At 42.7% G+C, this 24,932-nt stretch overlaps 1 protein-coding gene across 1 annotated transcript in view; it reads right to left on the reverse strand.

Moving 5' to 3' along the window:
* Window positions 1-24,431, reverse strand: part of LOC117444845 (X-linked retinitis pigmentosa GTPase regulator-like) — a 32,290-nt gene extending 7,859 nt beyond the window's left edge. The window contains exons 1-14 of the mRNA XM_071202791.1: window positions 24,341-24,431; window positions 23,248-23,373; window positions 22,941-23,033; window positions 10,393-10,455; window positions 10,097-10,255; window positions 9,710-9,859; window positions 8,234-8,392; window positions 7,882-8,037; window positions 7,571-7,695; window positions 6,136-6,324; window positions 5,663-5,804; window positions 4,911-4,984; window positions 4,414-4,515; window positions 2,790-2,849 (exon numbers count right to left, since the gene is read on the reverse strand). Coding sequence (XP_071058892.1) covers window positions 2,790-2,849; window positions 4,414-4,515; window positions 4,911-4,984; window positions 5,663-5,804; window positions 6,136-6,324; window positions 7,571-7,695; window positions 7,882-8,037; window positions 8,234-8,392; window positions 9,710-9,859; window positions 10,097-10,255; window positions 10,393-10,455; window positions 22,941-23,033; window positions 23,248-23,373; window positions 24,341-24,371 — 1,629 coding nt within the window. The 5' untranslated portion in view covers window positions 24,372-24,431. The remainder of the gene's footprint in view (window positions 1-2,789; window positions 2,850-4,413; window positions 4,516-4,910; window positions 4,985-5,662; window positions 5,805-6,135; window positions 6,325-7,570; window positions 7,696-7,881; window positions 8,038-8,233; window positions 8,393-9,709; window positions 9,860-10,096; window positions 10,256-10,392; window positions 10,456-22,940; window positions 23,034-23,247; window positions 23,374-24,340) is intronic.
* Window positions 24,432-24,932: the final 501 nt, after the last annotated feature.

Below are 24,932 nucleotides of genomic sequence, written 5' to 3' on the forward strand. Positions count from 1 at the left end.
ACAATAATGTCATTGTTAGCTAATGAATGTTTCCATGGTGACCAACGGCAACATGACAACGTTTCCATTGGTCCCTCTTCTTTAGAGAAGACCAGGAAGTGATGGATACACGGATCGTGTTCCAACCAATAGGCACGCAGTGACTCTAAGAATAATGACCACGCACCAACACACATTCAGACTAAAGGAACCAGCTGTTTGGAGAATGAGAGAAGTAGAAAGTACAGGTATTTGAGTTCTACATGTAAGAAGTAGAAAGTACAGGTATTTGGGTTCAACATGAGAGAAGTAGAAAGTACAGGTATTTGAGTTCAACATGTAAGAAGTAGAAAGTACAGGTATTTGAGTTCAACATGTGAGAAGTAGAAAGTACAGGTATTTGTGTTCAACATGACAGAAGTAGAAAGTACAGGTATTTGGGTTCAACATGTGAGAAGTAGAAAGTACAGGTATTTGAGTTCAACATGAGAGAAGTAGAAAGTACAGGTATTTGAGTTCAACATGTGAGAAGTAGAAAGTTCAGGTATTTGAGTTCAACATGAGAGAAGTAGAAAGTACAGGTATTTGAGTTCAACATGAGAGATGTAGAAAGTACAGGTATTTGAGTTCAACGTGTAAGAAGTAGAAAGTACAGGTATTTGAGTTCAACGTGTAAGAAGTAGAAAGTACAGGTATTTGAGTTCAACATGAGAGAAGTAGAAAGTACAGGTATTTGAGTTCAACATGAGAGAAGTAGAAAGTACAGGTATTTGAGTTCAACATGAGAGAAGTAGAAAGTACAGGTATTTGAGTTCAACATGTAAGAAGTAGAAAGTACAGGTATTTGAGTTCAACGTGTAAGAAGTAGAAAGTACAGGTATTTGAGTTCAACATGTAAGAAGAAGAAAGTACAGGTATTTGAGTTCAACATGTAAGAAGTAGAAAGTACAGGTATTTGAGTTCAACATGTAAGAAGTAGAAAGTACAGGTATTTGAGTTCAACATGAGAGATGTAGAAAGTACAGGTATTTGAGTTCAACGTGTAAGAAGTAGAAAGTACAGGTATTTGAGTTCAACATGTAAGAAGAAGAAAGTACAGGTATTTGAGTTCAACATGTAAGAAGTAGAAAGTACAGGTATTTGAGTTCAACATGTAAGAAGTAGAAAGTACAGGTATTTGAGTTCAACATGTAAGAAGTAGAAAGTACAGGTATTTGGGTTCAACATGTAAGAAGTAGAATGTACAGGTATTTGAGTTCAACATGTAAGAAGTAGAAAGTACAGGTATTTGAGTTCAACATGTAAGAAGTAGAAAGTACAGGTATTTGAGTTCAACATGTAAGAAGTAGAAAGTACAGGTATTTGAGTTCAACATGTAAGAAGTAGAAAGTACAGGTATTTGAGTTCAACATGTAAGAAGAAGAAAGTACAGGTATTTGGGTTCAACATGTAAGAAGTAGAAAGTACAGGTATTTGAGTTCAACATGTAAGAAGTAGAAAGTACAGGTATTTGAGTTCAACATGTAAGAAGTAGAAAGTACAGGTATTTGAGTTCAACATGTAAGAAGTAGAAAGTACAGGTATTTGAGTTCAACATGTAAGAAGTAGAAAGTACAGGTATTTGAGTTCAACATGTAAGAAGAAGAAAGTACAGGTATTTGAGTTCAACATGTAAGAAGAAGAAAGTACAGGTATTTGAGTTCAACATGTAAGAAGTAGAAAGTACAGGTATTTGAGTTCAACATGTAAGAAGAAGAAAGTACAGGTATTTGAGTTCAACATGTAAGAAGAAGAAAGTACAGGTATTTGGGTTCAACATGTAAGAAGTAGAAAGTACAGGTATTTGAGTTCAACATGTAAGAAGTAGAAAGTACAGGTATTTGAGTTCAACATGTAAGAAGTAGAAAGTACAGGTATTTGAGTTCAACATGTAAGAAGAAGAAAGTACAGGTATTTGGGTTCAACATGTAAGAAGTAGAAAGTACAGGTATTTGAGTTCAACATGTAAGAAGTAGAAAGTACAGGTATTTGAGTTCAACATGTAAGAAGTAGAAAGTACAGGTATTTGGGTTCAACATGTAAGAAGAAGAAAGTACAGGTATTTGAGTTCAACATGTAAGAAGTAGAAAGTACAGGTATTTGAGTTCAACATGTAAGAAGTAGAAAGTACAGGTATTTGGGTTCAACATGTAAGAAGTAGAAAGTACAGGTATTTGAGTTCAACATGTAAGAAGTAGAAAGTACAGGTATTTGGGTTCAACATGTAAGAAGTAGAAAGTACAGGTATTTGAGTTCAACATGTAAGAAGTAGAAAGTACAGGTATTTGGGTTCAACATGTAAGAAGTAGAAAGTACAGGTATTTGAGTTCAACATGTGAGAAGAAGAAAGTACAGGTATTTGTGTTCAACATGTAAGAAGTAGAAAGTACAGGTATTTGGGTTCAACATGTAAGAAGTAGAAAGTACAGGTATTTGAGTTCAACATGTAAGAAGTAGAAAGTACAGGTATTTGAGTTCAACATGTGAGAAGTAGAAAGTACAGGTATTTGGGTTCAACATGTAAGAAGTAGAAAGTACAGGTATTTGAGTTCAACATGTAAGAAGTAGAAAGTACAGGTATTTATAGAAGTAGTGGAGTAAAGTACTGATACCAGGAAGATATACTTAAGTACAGTAACGATGTATTTGTACTCCACTAAAGCTGCTCCATAAAACATAATTCTGTTGGGACTAAAAACACGTCACCACCGGGTGAAGGAGAACCTCTCCGTGTGTCAGCCAATGAGAGGAGAGAGATTGAAAAGACTTACCTTCTGAACCGGAGACAGAATGAGGGACTCATCACCGGCGTCCGTCTTCATCACGTGAGTCTGTCAGAAGGGAAGGAGGGACATGAGCATCCTCAGATCCTCAGGGTGCGTTCACTGACTCTCTTTCTTGTTAAAATAATTAATTTGATTCGTTAAAAACATTTCTAATAAAATCCATTTAATGACATTTGCTGAGATTTTAAAAGAGCTTGGGTTTAGAGATGTTTAAAATGAATATTTCTGTGCTTAGTCTGTCCAGTTTGATTTGTAGAATATTCGTAAATAAGGCAGCAGTGTGAGTGTATCGTTTGCACGCTTTATTTATTTTAATGACTATTTGTCTAAATGCATCTTTCTTGTCTTCAAAGGATGCTCACCCAAAAGACCCTTTCAGCAACTAAATGGATTTGTTCGACTGAATAAGAGACTGAGAAAGTAACCGTGTCCTTGGAGTGGAATCCAGTTCAAAGTCAAGTCCTTCAAGTCGCGCTGCTCGGTTACGGCAAAAATCATGATCTCGATTATTTGGGTCAATAATTTTAATTGCGATTATATATATATTATACTTTGAAAACATCCATTTATTGTACTTTAAAACAAATACAAATAATAATTTGAATTTTTTAATCAATCAATCAATCAAAGTTTATTTATAGCCCAATATCACAAATGTTACCTTTGTCTCAGTGGTCTTCAGTGTGTACAGAATATCAGTATGACAATACGACACCCTCTGTCCTCAGACCCTCTGTCCTTAGTCCCTCTGTCCTCAGACCCTCTGTCCTCAGACCCTCTGTCCTCAGACCCTCTGTCCTCAGACCCTCTGTCCTTAGACCCTCTGTCCTTAGACCCTCTCTCCTCAGACCCTCTCTCCTCAGACCCTCAGTCCTTAGACTCTCAGTCCTTAGACTCTCAGTCCTCAGACCCTCTGTCCTCAGTCCTTAGACCCTCTGCCCTCAGACCCTCTGTCCTCAGACCCTCTGTCCTCAGACCCTCAGTCCTTAGACCCTCTGTCCTCAGACCCTCTGTCCTCAGACCCTCTGTCCTCAGACCCTCAGTCCTTAGACTCTCAGTCCTCAGACCCTCTGTCCTCAGACCTTAGACCCTCTGTCCTTAGACCCTCTGTCCTTAGACCTTAGACCCTCTGTCCTCAGACCCTCTGTCCTTAGACCCTCTGTCCTCAGACCCTCTGTCCTCAGACCCTCTGTCCTTAGACCCTCTGTCCTCAGACCCTCTGTCCTTAGACCCTCTGTCCTCAGACCCTCTGTCCTCAGACCCTCTGTCCTCAGACCCTCTGTCCTTAGAGCCTCTGTCCTTAGACCCTCTCTCCTCAGACCCTCTGTCCTCAGACCCTCAGTCCTTAGACCCTCAGTCCTTAGACCCTCAGTCCTCAGACCCTCTGTCCTCAGACCCTCTGTCCTCAGACCCTCTATCCTCAGACCCTCTGTCCTCAGACCCTCTGTCCTCAGACCCTCTATCCTCAGACCCTCTGTCCTCAGACTCTCTGTCCTCAGACCCTCTGTCCTCAGACTCTCTGTCCTTAGACCCTCTGTCCTCAGACCCTCACATCGTACAAAGAAAAACTTCCGGAGAAAACCCACAGTTAAAGGGAACATGGAGAAACCTCAGGGAGAGCAGCAGAGGAGGGATCCCTCTCCAGGACGGACAGACGTGCGATAGATGCCGTGTGTACATTAACTGTTGAATATACGTTCAGGGTAATCAACTGAAAAGCCAATACAAAATAAATTATACATTAATTTCTACATTTAAATAAATAATATCAACATAATAAATACCAATAAACAAGATCAACAAACATGTTGCAGTGCACAACCTGAAAGCATAAAGTCGCGCTGCTCGATTATGGCGAAAATCATAATCTCGATTATTTGGGTCAATAATTGAGATCACGATTATTAAGTTGATTTCCCTGAACTTTAAGAATAACTCAACTGAAAAATAATAATAATACAAAAATAATCGTTTTATTTCGATCACATTGTTTTCGTAATCGTTGCAAGCCATAATTGTAATTGCGATTAAAATACGATGAATTGAGCAGCCCTGCTTTCAAGTGGAGAAGACTTGACACACGATGGTGCGTTCACTGACACTCACCATGTTCAGGAAATCGGAGGTTTCCCCGAGGCCTTTAACGCTGTCGGTGTCCGTCAGATTCTCCACCACCTCGTCTGGGAGAGGAAACAGAACGGCACGTTGGAACGGTGTCCTCTCTTTTACACGAAACAAACAGTCCCAGGAAAACAAGTCGATCTTTTCACATCTCAATCAGAGCCACAAGGATTGGCCTTGGAGGAGGAAATGAGGGAAGGAGGGAAGGAGGGAAGGAGGAAAGGAGGGAAGGAGGAAAGGAGGGAAGGTGGGAAGGAGGAAAGGAGGGAAGGAGAGGAAGGAGGGAAGGGGGAAGGAGGGAAGGAGGGAAGGTGGGGAAGGTGGAAAGGAGGGAAGGTGGGAAGGAGGAAAGGAGGAAAGGAGGGAAGGAGGGAAGGTGGGAAGGAGGGAAGGGGGAAAGGAGGGAAGGAGGGAAGGGGGAAAGGAGGGAAGGAGGGAAGGTGGGAAGGAGGGAAGAAGGAAAGGAGGAAAGGAGGGAAGGTGGGAAGGAGGAAAGGAGGGAAGGAGGGAAGGTGGGAAGGAGGGAAGGTGGGAAGGAGGGAAGGAAGAAAGGAGGAAAGGAGGGAAGGTGGGAAGGAGGGAAGGAGGAAAGGAGGAAATGAGAGAAGGTGGGAAGGAGGGACAGAGGGAAGGTGGGAAGGAGGGAAGGAGGGAAGGAGGAAAGGAGGGAAGGTGGGAAGGAGGGAAGGTGGGAAGGAGGGAAGGTGGGAAGGAGGGAAGGAGGTGGAGGTAGGTACCCTGCTGCATTGACGCTGCGCTCCTGTGTTGGTGCGAGCCGTTCAGCACCTGTCTGTTGCTGGCTGTGTGGTTGCAGACGGGGGGCGGAGGCTGCTGGAAGCCGGGCGTGAACATGGAGCCGAACTGCTCCGGAGATCTCTCCTGGGGGGGGGGGGGGGGTATAATGTATAATCAAAAGCATTAGTCCTAAATAGTGGATTGCAAGATGACGGGTTCATCGGGGCACGGGTGTCTCGACCAGCTGAGGAACAGAACATGAAGTTAAATAATGTTCATTAAATACGCATTCTATTGACATGTATATATACTTTTCCTGTAGCACTACTTTTTATTTTGTATTTCTGTATTTCAGCAGAAGAATTTCATTTCCATTTCCACACCGTAGCTTTGAGCTAATGGCGATGAAACCTTGGAGTCTTGAACATGACATGCGGTCTGAATAAGTTTGAGTGCAGCGTGTGTGAGTACCCACCCTCTCCCTCCTGCGCACCCGAGCAGAGAGGCTCCTCTGGAGGGTGGAGGAGCCCATGGAGTCCCCCAGCAGCTCCACGTAGGGCTTCAGCAGGAAGTCCTCCGTCACGTCCTCCTCCTCCAGAGTCACGGTGCTGCTCGGGTCCCGGGGACGGGCCAAAGCCACCATGTGACACCCGCCGCACGTCACCTGGTAACGACAGGGTGCGCATTTGGATAAGTCAATTAAAAACGGCTAAATGTGAACTTATTTTAAAGTCTCCTATTATATAACTTTCAGGCATATAAAAAATACCATGTTCCAAACCACATCAAGGATCCTCTCTTTCTCTCTCAGGTGACTTCCTTTTGACTTCCTGCTTCCTCACACACTCTCTCCGGCACAGGTTAGCTCTGAGTGCTAGCATGCTAATGTAAACACAGACCATATCACTTCCAGAACACGGCTCATTGTTTCTGACAGCGACGTTTCTGATTGGCTCGTGGGGGTAAAGCCCGCCCACATTTCAGATATTACGTCATATCGGGCGCAAATCTGGATCAGCTCCGTTGTTCCCCGTTTTTAGAGATGTGGGTACGGAGGAGAAGAGAGAGGGTTTGTTTCCTGACACTTTGCGAGTCTCCGGACACACCGGGGGGACACGGGGACACACCGGGGACACACCGGGGAAACACCGGGGACACACCGGAGACACAGGGGACACACCGGGGACACACAGGGGAAACACCGGGGACACACCGGGGGGACACCGGGGACACACCGGGGAAACACCGGGGACACACCGGGGACACACGGGGGACACACCGGGGGACACACCGGGGGACACACCGGGGGGACACACACGGGAAACACCGGGGACACACGGGGGACACACCGGGGGGACACCGGGGACACACCGGAGACACACGGGGACACACCGGGGACACACCGGGGAAACACCGGGGACACACCGGAGACACAGGGGACACACCGGGGACACACAGGGGAAACACCGGGGACACACCGGGGGGACACCGGGGACACACCGGGGAAACACCGGGGACACACCGGGGACACACGGGGGACACACCGGGGGACACACCGGGGGACACACCGGGGGGACACACACGGGAAACACCGGGGACACACGGGGGACACACCGGGGGGACACCGGGGACACACCGGAGACACACCGGGGACACACAGGGGAAACACCGGGGACACACAGGGGAAACACCGGGGACACACCGGGGGGACACACAGGGGAAACACCGGGGACACACCGGGGGGACATGGGGGACACACCGGGGAAACACCGGGGACACACCGGGGGACACACCGGGGACACACGGGAGACACGCCGGGGACACGCGGTGATGTAGAGAAGACATCACAAAGTGCGTTCTGCATGACAGGAGACCTTTGAATTGTTATGAAGGTCGTTTGGAACACGTACCGCCTGCACGTCGTATTTGAGGAAGCGCGGACACAGCGTGGGTTTGAACTGGTTTGTGAAGTTCTCGTCTCCGAGGCCCAGTTTCCCGTGACGACCGTCTCCAAACGTGTACAGCAACCCTGCGTCTGAACATTAACACACAACAAGGTATTCACAGCCGTGCGAGACTCGGCATCGCACACAAACAGGATGTGATCAAAGCGTGTGAGGAATGGAATGTGAAACCGCGTGAGTTCGAGTCCAGAGAGTTCTCTTCCCGCCAGAGGAGATTATTAAAGTTACAGCAGGAGTCGCTTTGGATCCGCTCGTACCTGTGATGACAGCCGTGTGGTTCTCTCCGCAGGTCACATGACACACCCGTCCTTTCTTGAAGTGTTCGACGCGTCGAGGCAGCCGCGACTCGAAGATGAACGTCCCGTGGCCGAGCTGTCCGAACTGCCCGAGGCCGAACGTGAACACGTCGTCCTCTGAGAAACATCCAGTATTATTCAAATAGAAAATAAAATATATAATAATTTGATTTAAATAGTTAATGAATACAAACAACGTTAGATTTATAAATTAACAATATTCTTGTCAAATAAAATAAAATAAAGCACTTTCATTTCATTCAGATTATTTAGCTTTTCTTTAAACGATGCAAATAGTACAATATGTGTATACCTGTGAGAGCCACGGTGTGCCCCCCCCCACAGGAGACCTGGGTCACCGGCTGCCTCAGCCCCCCCACCAGCTGGGGGACGCGGTGCCGCTGCAGCTGCTCCGTGTTCAGACCCAGCTTCCCACTGTCACACTCCCCAAACGTGTACAGCCCTCCGTCCTCTGACACACACAATTACTATATTAATACCATACGATACGTGAGACTTCACCGGTCAGTCTGAAACGCCCCTCATGTGGAACACCCACAGACAGATATCAAGACACGTGAGAAACAAACATGGAACAGAACATCAGGATCAGTGAGCGATGCCTTCAGCGTGCATCTGACTGGAGCACAGAGGATGCTTCAGGCTGACTGGAGCACAGAGGATGCTTCAGGCTGTCTGGAGCACAGAGGATGCTTCAGGCGGACTTTATTGATCTCCATTAGATGGTAGCAGCTCAGATTCTCTGTCAGAGCATGCTTTGGGTCCCAGAGGATGCGGCTGCCTCTCCCCTCTTGTGAGTCAGGAAGTCTCTGACAGGGTGACCACCAGTCTGTGAGCAGATCTCTAACAGGTGGAGCAGGTTAGATTTGAAAGTTGACAGACACTTGTACCAGGCAGGTACCATCTGGCCATCTGTAACGGCCGGCCCTTTAAACAAAATAGTTTAACGTCATAATTTAAGTTGCACTGACGGCCGACAGAGGGCGACAGCGGCCGCTAATGCAGTTGTGTGGTTCTTATCTGTCAAAGAAGGGATTAGAGTCTGTGGATTAGACGCCGCGGCAGACAGGGAGAATGAAAACACATGGATACAAATCAAAGAAAAGAAAAAGAAAAAGGTGGGCCGAGAAGGCAAGAGAAATAAAGGTGAAGTCACTCGCAGGTGAAGCATATCAATGTCGCAAATTGACAGACCTTTTTCGCTGCTACAAGCACTATCAGCAGCAGCTCATAGTGCTTGTAGCAGCGAAAAAACAAGTGCAAGATGATGAAGAGGATGATGAGGGCGCGAGTTCAGATATACAGCCAGCCTCCTGCGTTCATGATGAGGGGCAGCGTTGAGCTGCTGGAAGAACCAGCTCAACTGGCACACGTGCAGGGCAAGAGCAAGAGGTGGGTGAGAGTTATCCCTTGAACTCCGTGGCGTTTTCTCCCGGAGGCCAAGGGAAGCCAGGCTTCCCCTGTTTTTTGGATTGTAGTTATAATTTTAATAAATAAATAAAAACAGTGTCCGTCTCTCCCCCATTCTCTGAGTATTTTACAAAGAGTGAAACAGCGCCGCTCTAGATGTTATGGTGAAACAGTAGATTGCACTCTGTTGCGAGAGGAGCTGAAATTGGCTTCCCTTGGTGAAAAATTGAGGGATTGACCAATCAGATGAGGCTCACGTCATGCCTCACAATCCAATCAAATTGCATCAACTTCAGTTCGTACTGTAGCTGTCATCACCGCCCTTAGAAGGTAGCAAGCAACTGAAGCAAGAGCTCACCTGTGATGAAGGCGGAGTGGTAGTACCCGCAGGACACCCAGCTGACGGAGCGCCCCACGCTGACTTCCTGCGGCGTCGCGGCGTGGCCCTCCTTCCCCAGACCGATCTGCCCCTCCGTGTTATCGCCCCACATGAACAGGTCCCCCCCCTCTGTGAACACATGCTTTACTCAAGTAGAAGTACAAATACTCGTGTTTAAAAATACTCAGGTGAAAGTAGAACTCTTTACTCAAGTCAAAGTAAAGATCTTTGAAGTGTCCTTCAGTAGAAAGTACCCATAGCTAGCAGCTGTTTTAGTACCCGACCTCCCCTTATATCAGTAGAACAGTGATGTCCTTGTCGGACCCCGGAGCCCCAGCTGCTGCATAATGACCGTCTGAAGTTCACCTGTGAGCGCGGCCGAGGTGTTGGAGCCGGCAGCGAGCATTCTGATTGGTCCCCGCGAGTCGAAGAAGGCGATCCTCTGGAAGGACGTCCTCTCCTCACAGTCCCCGAGCCCCAGCTGGCCCTCGCTGTTCCCCCCCGAGGAGAACACCGCGCCCTGGGCTGCACGGAGAAGACCTCACATTATCTCTCTTTCACCGCCAACTCACCCGGTGGACCCTCACCCGGTGGACCCTCACCCGGCGGACCCTCACCCGGTGGGCCCTCACCCGGTGGACCCTCACCCGGTGGACCCTCACCTGTGCAGAGCAGCGTGTGGTTCCTCCCGCAGGCCACGGTCTGCACCCGCTCGCATTTCAGAGCTGCAATTACAAGAAGTTCATTTTTATTAATGCACAATATGACTCAAGTGAAGTAGAAGTACCTTGATAAGTACTCAAGTGAAGTAGAAGTACCTTGATAAGTACTCAACACTCAAGTGAAGTAGAAGTACCTTGATAAGTACTCAATACTCAAGTGAAGTAGAAGTACCTTGATAAGTACTCAATACTCAAGTGAAGTAGAAGTACCTTGATAAGTACTCAACACTCAAGTGAAGTAGAAGTACCTTGATAAGTACTCAATACTCAAGTGAAGTAGAAGTACCTTGATAAGTACTCAACACTCAAGTGAAGTAGAAGTACCTTGATAAGTACTCAATACTCAAGTGAAGTAGAAGTACCTTGATAAGTACTCAATACTCAAGTGAAGTAGAAGTACCTTGATAAGTACTCAACACTCAAGTGAAGTAGAAGTACCTGGATAAGTACTCAATACTCAAGTGAAGTAGAAGTACCTTGATAAGTACTCAACACTCAAGTGAAGTAGAAGTACCTGAATAAGTTCTCAATACTCAAGTGAAGTAGAAGTACCTTGATAAGTACTCAATACTCAAGTGAAGTAGAAGTACCTTGATAAGTACTCAATACTCAAGTGAAGTAGAAGTACCTGAATAAGTACTCAACACTCAAGTGAAGTAGAAGTACCTTGATAAGTACTCAACACTCAAGTGAAGTAGAAGTACCTTGATAAGTACTCAACACTAAAGTGAAGTAGAAGTACCTTGATAAGTACTTAACACTCAAGTGAAGTAGAAGTACCTTGATAAGTACTCAAGTGAAGTAGAAGTACCTTGATAAGTACTCAATACTCAAGTGAAGTAGAAGTACCTTGATAAGTACTCAATACTCAAGTGAAGTAGAAGTACCTTGATAAGTACTCAATACTCAAGTGAAGTAGAAGTACCTTGATAAGTACTCAATACTCAAGTGAAGTAGAAGTACCTTGATAAGTACTCAACACTCAAGTGAAGTAGAAGTACCTGAATAAGTACTCAATACTCAAGTGAATTAGAAGTACCTTGATAAGTACTCAATACTCAAGTGAAGTAGAAGTACCTTGATAAGTACTCAACACTCAAGTGAAGTAGAAGTACCTTGATAAGTACTCAACACTCAAGTGAAGTAGAAGTACCTTGATAAGTACTCAATACTCAAGTGAAGTAGAAGTACCTTGATAAGTACTCAACACTCAAGTGAAGTAGAAGTACCTTGATAAGTACTCAACACTCAAGTGAAGTAGAAGTACCTGGATAAGTACTCAATACTCAAGTGAAGTAGAAGTACCTTGATAAGTACTCAATACTCAAGTGAAGTAGAAGTACCTTGATAAGTACTCAAAACTCAAGTGAAGTAGAAGTACCTTGATAAGTACTCAATACTCAAGTGAAGTAGAAGTACCTGAATAAGTACTCAATACTCAAGTGAAGTAGAAGTACCTTGATAAGTACTCAATACTCAAGTGAAGTAGAAGTACCTTGATAAGTACTCAACACTCAAGTGAAGTAGAAGTACCTTGATAAGTACTCAACACTCAAGTGAAGTAGAAGTACCTTGATAAGTACTCAACACTCAAGTGAAGTAGAAGTACCTTGATAAGTACTCAACACTCAAGTGAAGTAGAAGTACCTTGATAAGTACTCAACACTCAAGTGAAGTAGAAGTACCTTGATAAGTACTCAATACTCAAGTGAAGTAGAAGTACCTTGATAAGTACTCAACACTCAAGTGAAGTAGAAGTACCTTGATAAGTACTCAACACTCAAGTGAAGTAGAAGTAGAAGTACCTTGATAAGTACTCAACACTCAAGTGAAGTAGAAGTACCTTGATAAGTACTCAATACTCAAGTGAAGTAGAAATACCTTGATAAGTACTCAATACTCAAGTGAAGTAGAAATACCTTGATAAGTACTCAATACTCAAGTGAAGTAGAAGTACCTTGATAAGTACTCAATACTCAAGTGAAGTAGAAGTACCTTGATAAGTACTCAATACTCAAGTGAAGTAGAAGTACCTTGATAAGTACTCAATACTCAAGTGAAGTAGAAGTACCTTGATAAGTACTCAACACTCAAGTGAAGTAGAAGTACCTTGATAAGTACTCAATACTCAAGTGAAGTAGAAGTACCTTGATAAGTACTCAACACTCAAGTGAAGTAGAAGTACTACAGTGCAACAAAACAGGAAGATTAAATGTGGTCTCTTAAACATAAGATCTCTAGCATCTAAAGCAATATTGGTAAATGATTTAATATCAGATTATAATATTGATATATGCTGTCTCACTGAAACTTGGTTGAGACATGAAGAATATGTCAGCATAAATGAGGCCACTCCACCCAGCCATGTCAACACTCATATTGCTCGAGGCACGGGCCGAGGAGGTGGAGTTGCAGCAATCTTTGACTCAAGTTTACTTATCAATACTAAACCAAAATTAAATTATACCTCTTTTGAAAGCCTCGTTTTTAGTCTTACGCATCCGACCTGGAAAACTTTGCAGCCAATCTTATTTGTTACAGTGTATCGTGCACCAGGTCCTTATTCAGAATTCTTATCAGAATTCTCTGAGTTTTTATCCACTTTGGTTCTTAAAACAGACAAAGTAATTATCGTAGGTGACTTTAATATTCATGTTGACGATGATAAAAATAGCCTTACTGTTGCATTTAACTCTATATTAGATTCTGTTGGTTTCTGTCAGAGTGTAAATAAACCAACCCACTGTTATAATCACACTCTCGACCTTGTTCTGACTTATGGTATTGAAATTGAGCAACTATTAGTCGAACCGCATAATCCTGCTTTATCCGACCATTTCTTAGTAACTTTTGAAGTACTGTTACTAGACTACAAAGCATTAGTCAAAAGTTCTTGCAGCAGAAACCTATCTGTTAGTGCTATAGCCACATTTAAGGAAGAGATTCAACCAATACTTAACTCGATAGCATGTCTGCATGTAGGGGAGAAAACTTATACAAAATGTACACCACCCCAAATTGATCATGTTGTTGATAGTGCTATAGATGCGCTGCGAATAAAATTAGACTCTGTTGCTCCTTTGAAAAAGAAGAAAATAAAACAACATGGATTAGCTCCATGGCATAATGCCCAAACCCGCAAAATAAAGCAAAAGTCTAGACAACTTGAAAGGATATGGCGTTCCACTAAACTTGAAGAATCTCGTTTAATTTGGCATATTACTCTCAATGAATATAAGAAAGCACTGCGTAAAGCGAGAGCAGCCTACTACTCTTCATTAATAGATGAGAATAAGAATAATGCAGATTTCTTTTCAGCACTGTAGCCAGGCTGACAGAGAGCCACAGCTCCATTGAGCCTTCTATTCCCATAGCACTCAGTAGCAATGATTTTATGTGCTTTTTTAACGATAAAATTGTTACTCTTAGAAACAAAATTAATGACCTCTTGCCTTCGACCAGTATAGTGTTATCAACAGCTCCCGGAATCGTAAGTTCTAATATTACACTAGATAGTAAACTAGAATGCTTTTCAGCCATTAACCTTGAACAATTACATTCAACGATTCTCTCTTCTAAACCATCAACGTGCATGTTAGACCCAATTCCAGCTAAGCTGTTGAAGGAAGTTTTTCCATTAATTAGCACTTCTTTATTAAATATTATGAATATGTCTTTATTATCAGGCTATGTTCCACAATCATTCAAAGTAGCAGTGATAAAACCGCTTCTTAAAAAGCACAACCTCGATCCAGAGGTTTTAGCCAACTATAGACCTATTTCTAATCTTCCGTTCCTCTCAAAAATTCTTGAGAAAGCGGTCGCAAAACAGTTGTGTGATTACTTAAAAAACAATGATTTATTTGAAGACTTTCAGTCTGGCTTTAGAACACATCATAGCACAGAGACAGCTCTGGTTAAAGTCACAAATGACATTCTAATAGCCTCAGACAAGGGACTTGTCTCTATTCTTGTTTTGCTCGATCTCAGTGCTGCATTTGATACTATCGACCATGATATCCTATTGCAAAGACTAGAGCACTTAGTTGGCATACAGGGAACTGCTTTAGGCTGGTTTAGGTCCTATCTATCTGAACGCTCTCAGTTTGTACGTGTTAACGATGAATCTTCCACGCAAACCAAAGTTAGCCATGGAGTGCCACAGGGCTCAGTGCTCGGACCTATTTTGTTCACATTATATATGCTTCCGTTAGGCAATATTATAAGGAATCATTCTGTAAACTTTCATTGTTATGCGGATGATACTCAACTATATTTATCGATCAAGCCTGATGAAATTAATCATCTAAATAAAATTCAAGACTGCCTCAAGGACTTAAAAACGTGGATGACCTTAAACTTTTTGATATTAAACACGACCAAAACTGAAGTTATTGTACTTGGCCCGAAGAATCTACGAAACAAATTATCTAAAGACATACTAACTATGGATGGCATTAATTTGGCCTCCAGTGAGACTGTAAGGAATCTTGGTGTTATATTTGATCAGGATTTATCCTTTAACGCCCACATAAAATCAATTTCAAGGACCGCCTACTTCCATCTACGTAACATTGCAAAAATCAGGCATATCTTGCCTCAAAACGATGCAGAGAAACTAGTCCATGCATTTGTTACTTCTAGGCTGGATTATTGTAACTCTTTATTATCAGGGAGTACCAAGAAGTCAATCAAGTCGCTTCAGCTGATTCAAAATGCTGCAGCATGTGTACTAACCAGAGTTAGGAAAAGGGACCACATTACTCCTGTTCTGGCTGCCTTACACTGGCTCCCTATAGAACACAGGATAGAATTTAAAATTCTTCTTCTCGCCTACAAAGCCCTTAATGGGCAGGCGCCATCTTACCTTAAAGAACTCATTATACCCTACTGGCCTGCTAGGGCATTGCGTTCCAAGAATGCAGGGTTGTTGGTTGTTCCTAGAGTCTCTGAAAGTACAATGGGAGCCAGAGCCTTTTCTTATCAAGCTCCACATTTGTGGAATCAGCTTCCAGTTTGTGTTCGGGCGGCAGACACCCTATCCGTTTTTAAGAGTGCGCTTAAGACCTTCCTTTTTGATAAAGCTTATAGTTAGGGCTGATTAGATTCAGCCCCTAGTTTTGCTGCTATAGGCTTAGTTTGTCGGGGGACATCTTACTTCTTCCTTCTCTCTGTCTGTACCCGTGTACACTCATGTTCCGATTAACCCAGCTTCCCCAAATGTCTTTCTTTTTGGTGTCTATATACGCCTGGATCCGGAGTCATGGATGATCCTGCGGTCCTGTGTCCTGGATCGCGAGCGCTGGATCTTGAGTCGTGGCTGTGGTCCTGGATCATCGGTCCTGGATGGATATCCTCGTGGATTCATCTTCCTATTATACACACATGCATTTCCAAACATCTGGACTACCTATGTTGCAAATGTATTATCTTTCAATTTCCACACGGCATCTATTGCACGTCTGTCCGTCCTGGAGAGGGATCCCTCCTCTGTTGCTCTCCCTGAGGTTTCTCCCATGTTCCCTTTAAACTGTGGGTTTTCTTCGGAAGTTTTTCCTTGTACGATGTGAGGGTCTAAGGACAGAGGGTCTGAGGACAGAGGGTCTAAGGACAGAGGGTGTCGTATTGTCATACTGATATTCTGTACACACTGTGAAGACCACTGAGACAAATGTAACATTTGTGATATTGGGCTATAAATAAACATTGATTGATTGATTGAAGTACCTTGATAAGTACTCAATACTCAAGTGAAGTAGAAGTACCTTGATAAGTACTCAATACTCAAGTGAAGTAGAAGTACCTTGATAAGTACTCAACACTCATGTGAAGTAGAAGTACCTTGATAAGTACTCAACACTCAAGTGAAGTAGAAGTACCTTGATAAGTACTCAACACTCAAGTGAAGTAGAAGTACCTTGATAAGTACTCAACACTCAAGTGAAGTAGAAGTACATTGATAAGTACTCAATACTCAAGTGAAGTAGAAGTACCTTGATAAGTACTCAACACTCAAGTGAAGTAGAAGTACCTTGATAAGTACTCAACACTCAAGTGAAGTAGAAGTACCTTGATAAGTACTCAACACTCAAGTGAAGTAGAAGTACCTTGATAAGTACTCAATACTCAAGTGAAGTAGAAGTACCTTGATAAGTACTCAATACTCAAGTGAAGTAGAAGTACCTTGATAAGTACTCAACACTCAAGTGAAGTAGAAGTACCTTGATAAGTACTCAATACTCAAGTGAAGTAGAAGTACCTTGATAAGTACTCAATACTCAAGTGAAGTAGAAGTACCTTGATAAGTACTCAATACTCAAGTGAAGTAGAAGTACCTTGATAAGTACTCAATACTCAAGTGAAGTAGAAGTACCTTGATAAGTACTCAATACTCAAGTGAAGTAGAAGTACCTTGATAAGTACTCAATACTCAAGTGAAGTAGAAGTACCTTGATAAGTACTCAACACTCAAGTGAAGTAGAAGTACCTTGATAAGTACTCAACACTCAAGTGAAGTAGAAGTAGAAGTACCTTGATAAGTACTCAACACTCAAGTGAAGTAGAAGTACCTTGATAAGTACTCAATACTCAAGTGAAGTAGAAATACCTTGATAAGTACTCAATACTCAAGTGAAGTAGAAATACCTTGATAAGTACTCAATACTCAAGTGAAGTAGAAGTACCTTGATAAGTACTCAATACTCAAGTGAAGTAGAAGTACCTTGATAAGTACTCAATACTCAAGTGAAGTAGAAGTACCTTGATAAGTACTCAATACTCAAGTGAAGTAGAAGTACCTTGATAAGTACTCAACACTCAAGTGAAGTAGAAGTACCTTGATAAGTACTCAATACTCAAGTGAAGTAGAAGTACCTTGATAAGTACTCAACACTCAAGTGAAGTAGAAGTACTACAGTGCAACAAAACAGGAAGATTAAATGTGGTCTCTTAAACATAAGATCTCTAGCATCTAAAGCAATATTGGTAAATTATTTAATATCAGTTATAATATTAATATATGCTGTCTCACTGAAACTTGGTTGAGACATGAAGAATATGTCAGCATAAATGAGGCCACTCCACCCAGCCATGTCAACACTCATATTGCTCGAGGCACGGGCCGAGGAGGTGGAGTTGCAGCAATCTTTGACTCAAGTTTACTTATCAATACTAAACCAAAATTGAATTATACCTCCTTTGAAAGTCTCGTTTTTAGTCTTACGCATCCGACCTGGAAAACTTTGCAGCCAATCTTATTTGTTACAGTGTATCGTGCACCAGGTCCTTATTCATTATTATTATCAGAATTCTCTGAGTTTTTATCCACTTTGGTTCTTAAAACAGACAAAGTAATTATCGTAGGTGACTTTAATATTCATGTTGACGATGATAAAAATAGTTACTGTTGCATTTCACTCTATATTAGATTATGTTGGTTTCTGTCAGAGTGTAAATAAACCAACCCACTGTTATAATCACACTCTCGACCTTGTTCTGACTTATGGTATTGAAATTGAGCAACTATTAGTCGAACCGCATAATCCTGCTTTATCCGACCATTTCTTAGTAACTTTTGAAGTACTGTTACTAGACTACAAAGCATTAGTCAAAAGTTCTTGCAGCAGAAACCTATCTGTTAGTGCTATAGCCACATTTAAGGAAGAGATTCAACCAATACTTAACTCGATAGCATGTCTGCATGTAGGGGAGAAAACTTATACAAAATGTACACCACCCCAAATTGATCATGTTGTTGATAGTGCTATAGATGCGCTGCGAATAAAATTAGACTCTGTTGCTCCTTTGAAAAAGAAGAAAATAAAACAACATAGATTAGCTCCATGGCATAATGCCCAAACCCGCAAAATAAAGCAAAAGTCTAGACAACTTGAAAGGATATGGCGTTCCACTAAACTTGAAGAATCTCGTTTAATTTGGCATATTACTCTCAATGAATATAAGAAAGCACTGCGTAAAGCGAGAGCAGCCTACTACTCTTCATTAATAGATGAGAATAAGAATAATGCAAGATTTCTTTTCAGCACTGTAGCCAGGCTGACAGAGAGCCACAGCTCCATTGAGCCTTCTATTCCCATAGCACTCAGTAGCAATGATTTTATGTGCTTTTTTAACGATAAAATTGTTACTCTTAGAAACAAAATTAATGACCTCTTGCCTTCGACCAGTATAGTGTTATCAACAGCTCCCGGAATCGTAAGTTCTAATATTACACTAGATAGTAAACTAGAATGCTTTTCAGCCATTAACCTTGAACAATTACATTCAACGATTCTCTCTTCTAAACCATCAACGTGCATGTTAGACCCAATTCCAGCTAAGCTGTTGAAGGAAGTTTTTCCATTAATTAGCACTTCTTTATTAAATATTATGAATATGTCTTTATTATCAGGCTATGTTCCACAATCATTCAAAGTAGCAGTGATAAAACCGCTTCTTAAAAAGCACAACCTCGATCCAGAGGTTTTAGCCAACTATAGACCTATTTCTAATCTTCCGTTCCTCTCAAAGATTCTTGAGAAAGCGGTCGCAAAACAGTTGTGTGATTACTTAAAAAACAATGATTTATTTGAAGATTTTCAGTCTGGCTTTAGAACACATCATAGCACAGAGACAGCTCTGGTTAAAGTCACAAATGACATTCTAATAGCCTCAGACAAGGGACTTGTCTCTATTCTTGTTTTGCTCGATCTCAGTGCTGCATTTGATGCTATCGACCATGATATCCTATTGCAAAGACTAGAGCACTTAGTTGGCATACAGGGAACTGCTTTAGGCTGGTTTAGGTCCTATCTATCTGAACGCTCTCAGTTTGTACGTGTTAACGATGAATCTTCCACGCAAACCAAAGTTAGCCATGGAGTGCCACAGGGCTCAGTGCTCGGACCTATTTTGTTCACATTATATATGCTTCCGTTAGGCAATATTATAAGGAATCATTCTGTAAACTTTCATTGTTATGCGGATGATACTCAACTATATTTATCGATCAAGCCTGATGAAATTAATCATCTAAATAAAATTCAAGACTGCCTTAAGGACTTAAAAACGTGGATGACCTTAAACTTTTTGATGTTAAACACGACCAAAACTGAAGTTATTGTACTTGGCCTGAAGAATCTACGAAACAAATTATCTAAAGACATACTAACTATGGATGGCATTAATTTGGCCTCCAGTGAGACTGTAAGGAACCTTGGTGTTATATTTGATCAGGATTTATCCTTTAACGCCCACATAAAATCAATTTCAAGGACCGCCTACTTCCATCTACGTAACATTGCAAAAATCAGGCATATCTTGCCTCAAAACGATGCAGAGAAACTAGTCCATGCATTTGTTACTTCTAGGCTGGATTATTGTAACTCTTTATTATCAGGGAGTACTAAGAAGTCAATCAAGTGGCTTCAGCTGATTCAAAATGCTGCGGCTCGTGTACTAACCAGAGTTAGGAAAAGGGACCACATTACTCCTGTTCTGGCTGCCTTACACTGGCTCCCTATAGAACACAGGATCGAATTTAAAATTCTTCTTCTCGCCTACAAAGCCCTTAATGGGCAGGCGCCATCTTACCTTAAAGAACTCATTATACCCTACTGGCCTGCTAGGGCATTGCGTTCCAAGAATGCAGGGTTGTTGGTTGTTCCTAGAGTCTCTGAAAGTACAATGGGAGCCAGAGCCTTTTCTTATCAAGCTCCACATTTGTGGAATCAGCTTCCAGTTTGTGTTCGGGCGGCAGACACCCTATCCGTTTTTAAGAGTGCGCTTAAGACCTTCCTTTTTGATAAAGCTTATAGTTAGGGCTGATTAGATTCAGCCCCTAGTTTTGCTGATATAGGCTTAGTTTGTCGGGGGACATCTTACTTCTTCCTTCTCTCTGTCTGTACCCGTGTACACTCATGTTCCCATTAACCCAGCTTCCCCACATGTCTTTCTTTTTGGTGTCTATATACGCTGGGATCCGGAGTCATGGATGATCCTGCGGTCCTGTGTCCTGGATCGCGAGCGCTGGATCTTGAGTCGTGGCTGTGGTCCTGGATCATAGGTCCTGGATGGATATCCTCGTGGATTCATCTTCCTATTATACACACATGCATTTCCAAACATTTGGACTACCTATGTTGCAAATGTATTATCTTTCAATTTCCACACGGCATCTATTGCAGTCTGTCCGTCCTGGAGAGGGATCCCTCCTCTGTTGCTCTCCCTGAGGTTTCTCCCATGTTCCTTTAAACTGGGTTTTCTTTGGAAGTTTTTCCTTGTACGATGTGAGGGTCTAAGGACAGAGGGTCTAAGGACAGAGGGTCTGAGGACAGAGGGTCTAAGGACAGAGGGTCTGAGGACAGAGGGTCTAAGGACAGAGGGTGTCGTATTGTCATACTGATATTCTGTACACACTGTGAAGACCACTGAGACAAATGTAACATTTGTGATATTGGGCTATATAAATAAACATTGATTGATTGATTGAAGTACCTTGATAAGTACTCAATACTCAAGTGAAGTAGAAGTACCTTGATAAGTACTCAATACTCAAGTGAAGTAGAAGTACCTTGATAAGTACTCAACACTCATGTGAAGTAGAAGTACCTTGATAAGTACTCAACACTCAAGTGAAGTAGAAGTACCTTGATAAGTACTCAATACTCAAGTGAAGTAGAAGTACCTTGATAAGTACTCAACACTCAAGTGAAGTAGAAGTACCTTGATAAGTACTCAACACTCAAGTGAAGTAGAAGTACATTGATAAGTACTCAATACTCAAGTGAAGTAGAAGTACCTTGATAAGTACTCAACACTCAAGTGAAGTAGAAGTACCTTGATAAGTACTCAATACTCAAGTGAAGTAGAAGTACCTTGATAAGTACTCAACACTCAAGTGAAGTAGAAGTACCTTGATAAGTACTCAACACTCAAGTGAAGTAGAAGTACCTTGATAAGTACTCAATACTCAAGTGAAGTAGAAGTACCTTGATAAGTACTCAATACTCAAGTGAAGTAGAAGTACCTTGATAAGTACTCAATACTCAAGTGAAGTAGAAGTACCTTGATAAGTACTCAATACTCAAGTGAAGTAGAAGTACCTTGATAAGTACTCAATACTCAAGTGAAGTAGAAGTACCTTGATAAGTACTCAATACTCAAGTGAAGTAGAAGTACCTTGATAAGTACTCAATACTCAAGTGAAGTAGAAGTACCTTGATAAGTACTCAATACTCAAGTGAAGTAGAAGTACCTTGATAAGTACTCAATACTCAAGTGAAGTAGAAGTACCTTGATAAGTACTCAATACTCAAGTGAAGTAGAAGTACCTTGATAAGTACTCAATACTCGAGTGAATGTACCCCCTCCTGGCGAGCTGAAGGCCCGGCTGCTTCTCTCACACCGTGGCGATCAATAAGTCAAAGAGAGGAACTCGTGAGTCGACCTGAAGCCGCTCTCACTGTGGTCGCCGGGGTATTTGGAGTCAACATGTCGGCACGTTGTCCTTATAGTCGCTTTGATCAAAGCCTCCGCTAAAGGCGATGACGTCATGTAGTCTACTCGCTTACATTCCACCTTGAGTTGAGAGGAGTTGGGATTGTTTTGTTAGATTGTTTGTTTAAATAAAGTTAAAACCATCTCTGGATGTATTTTGAAACATACCTAGATAAAAGATGATGTGTTTTAATGGATCACCTCAGGAGATCTAATCGAGCACAGAGAGGGGATCGCAGCCTCTCTGCAGATTACAGCAGATTACAGACCCTCCAGATTGGGATTATAACGGACCCAAATCTCTGGGTTTCCTCCAGCAGGCTCTCACACACTGAGAGCAGGCACACGGAGAGAGGCAGCTCTACAACCATTTCTCTATGTCCTAAAAGAGTCCCTCTGAGGTCCCTCTGAGGTCCCTCTCAGGTCCCTCTGAGGTCCCTCTCAGGTCCAGGCCCCTCTGAGGTCCCTCTCGGGTCCCTCTGAGGTCCCTCTGAGGTCCCTCTCAGGTCCAGGCCCCTCTGAGGTCCCTCTCGGGTCCCTCTGAGGTCCCTCTGAGGTCCCTCTCAGGTCCAGGCCCCTCTGAGGTCCCTCTCGGGTCCCTCTCAGGCCCCTCTGAGGTCCCTCTCGGGTCCCTCTGGGGTCCCTCTGAGGTCCCTCTCGGGTCCCTCTCAGGCCCCTCTGAGGTCCCTCTCGGGTCCCTCTGGGGTCCCTCTGAGGTCCCTCTCAGGTCCAGGCCCCTCTGAGGTCCCTCTCGGGTCCCTCTCAGGTCCCTCTCAGGTCCCTCTCAGGTCCCTCTGAGGTCCCTCTCAGGTCCAGGCCCCTCTGAAGTCCCTCTCGGGTCCCTCTCAGGTCCCTCTGAGGTCCCTCTCAGGTCCAGGTCCCTCTCGGGTCCCTCTGAAGAGTCAGCAGCGGGTGTCGGAGGCAGCATTTTGCACCCGGCCCTCTCCCACCTGTTGGGAGTAAAGTGGGAAAAGAGCTCTTTTAAGACGCACCTTTGACACACGTCGGCTTGCTCACGGTGGCTTTGGAGCCCAGACCCAGCTGGCCCCAGTTGTTGCTCCCAAACATGAAGAGCTTCCCATGTTCTGTGGAGAGAAAGGAACATCCTGAGTGCTTGAGGCGCATCTTGAGGTTCAGCGTGATGGAATACAGAAGGCGGAGGCACGCATGTATTCATGGCGGGCAAAATAACATTTCCTTGCCGGGAGATCAGAATGAGAAAGACTTGACTTTCTGTCGTCATAGATACATCGGTAAACTCTGACATTGTGAAGCAAAGACGTGTGGGATGCGTCTCACCTGTGATCAAGGCGGTGTGCTCGTCCCCGCAGGCGATCTTTACGGGGACGTCGTTTTTAAGCCAGAATTTACTCGGGACGTTTTCCGCGAATTTGCTCTTTCCAAAAGTAAAAACAGCGCCTGATTCTGACGGAGAAGAAGAGGAAGAACATCTCGAGTACAGGGAAGTATTCATGAGTTATCAGTGGATCCCTTCAATGTGTGGCTCTGCAACTCAAGCCGAGGTTACTTTGTATTTATAGATTATTTATATTTCAACAAAGAAACCCACGAGGATGCAAACTGCAAAATGGTATAGCAGCTTCTGCATTTATGTTATGAACACGTGATGAATGAATCAATGATTAAAATGCCATACTATAAATTATTCAGAGCTGCATTCTTCATCATGAGTTCTTTTGGTATATTTTAATGGTAATACTTTTATACTTCATTCAAGTTTTAATGCAGGATATTACAGATAATAGTTTACACCTCGGTATCAGTACTGTCGACTTTAACTGAGTGTGTGTGTGTGTGTGTGTGTGTGTGTGTGTGTGTGTGTGTGTGTGTGTGTGTGTGTGTGTGTGTGTGTGTTACATTAACACCTGTTGGGCAAATATACTGTAATACAAATATACAATTCCCCTTTAAAACACATTTAAAGTAGCATAACATGGAAATACTCACGTAGAAGTACCTCTAAACTGTAGTTAAGTAATGAAGTGTGTGCATTATGTAAAGACTAACTGAATAAAGGCAGATCAGAAACTAGCTTCAGTTACAGATATTAGGTTTCTAATAAACCAACAGAAAACACATTAAAAACCAACTTTGTTTTAGTTATGCCAGCTAAGAAAAGGGGAAAGAAAACACTTACAGCCGATAACCCGAAATACTTCACCTACTTGTGAGTAATAACGTGTATAATATATACTTGAATATGTGATTAAAGCAGAGAAAGCGAAGCTAAAACTGTTTATTTTCCGTTAGCCAGCGAGCTAAAGCAGAAGCTAAACTGCACTTTAAATGCACGCTAACGGCTAATTCAACACTTTAGATATAATTCACTTAGTTTTAAGGGTAAATATGTCATTTAGCTATAGTTATTTACCTGGTATCTCGTCCTCGGTCTCTCCTGCCATCTCTGCGGGACTTTAATCCGCTTTTCTCGGCGTCGTGGGCGTGTTGCTGTCCCTCTTGTTTACGACTCTGACAACCCGGAAGTAAACAAAACTTCTCCTAGGTTACGACGCCGACAACGTGACCCTTAAAGGGACAGTACCTTGTTTTGAAGCGAGGTGGAAGAATAATACAACTAGTGTACAAAATACTCACGTACAAGTACACAGAGTGGGATGTTGTACTTGAATACAAGTAGAAGTACTCAGATATTGTACTTGAGTAAAAGTAGAAAGTAGAAGTACTCAGATATTGTACTTGAGTAAAAGTAGAAGCACTCAGATCTTGTACTTGAGTAAAAGTAGAAGTACTCAGGTCTTGTACTTGAGTAAAAGTAGAAGTACTCAGATATTGTACTTGAGTAAAAGTAGAAGTACTCAGATCTTGTACTTTAGTAAAAGTAGAAGTACGCAGATCTTGTACTTGAGTAAAAGTAGAAGTACTCAGATCTTGTACAAGTAGAAGTACTCAGATCTTGTACTTGAGTAAAAGTAGAAGTACCAGAGTGTAGGAATACTCTGTTA

The sequence above is a fragment of the Pseudochaenichthys georgianus genome, unplaced genomic scaffold (assembly GCF_902827115.2).
Source record: "Pseudochaenichthys georgianus unplaced genomic scaffold, fPseGeo1.2 scaffold_956_arrow_ctg1, whole genome shotgun sequence".
NCBI lineage: Eukaryota > Metazoa > Chordata > Actinopteri > Perciformes > Channichthyidae > Pseudochaenichthys > Pseudochaenichthys georgianus.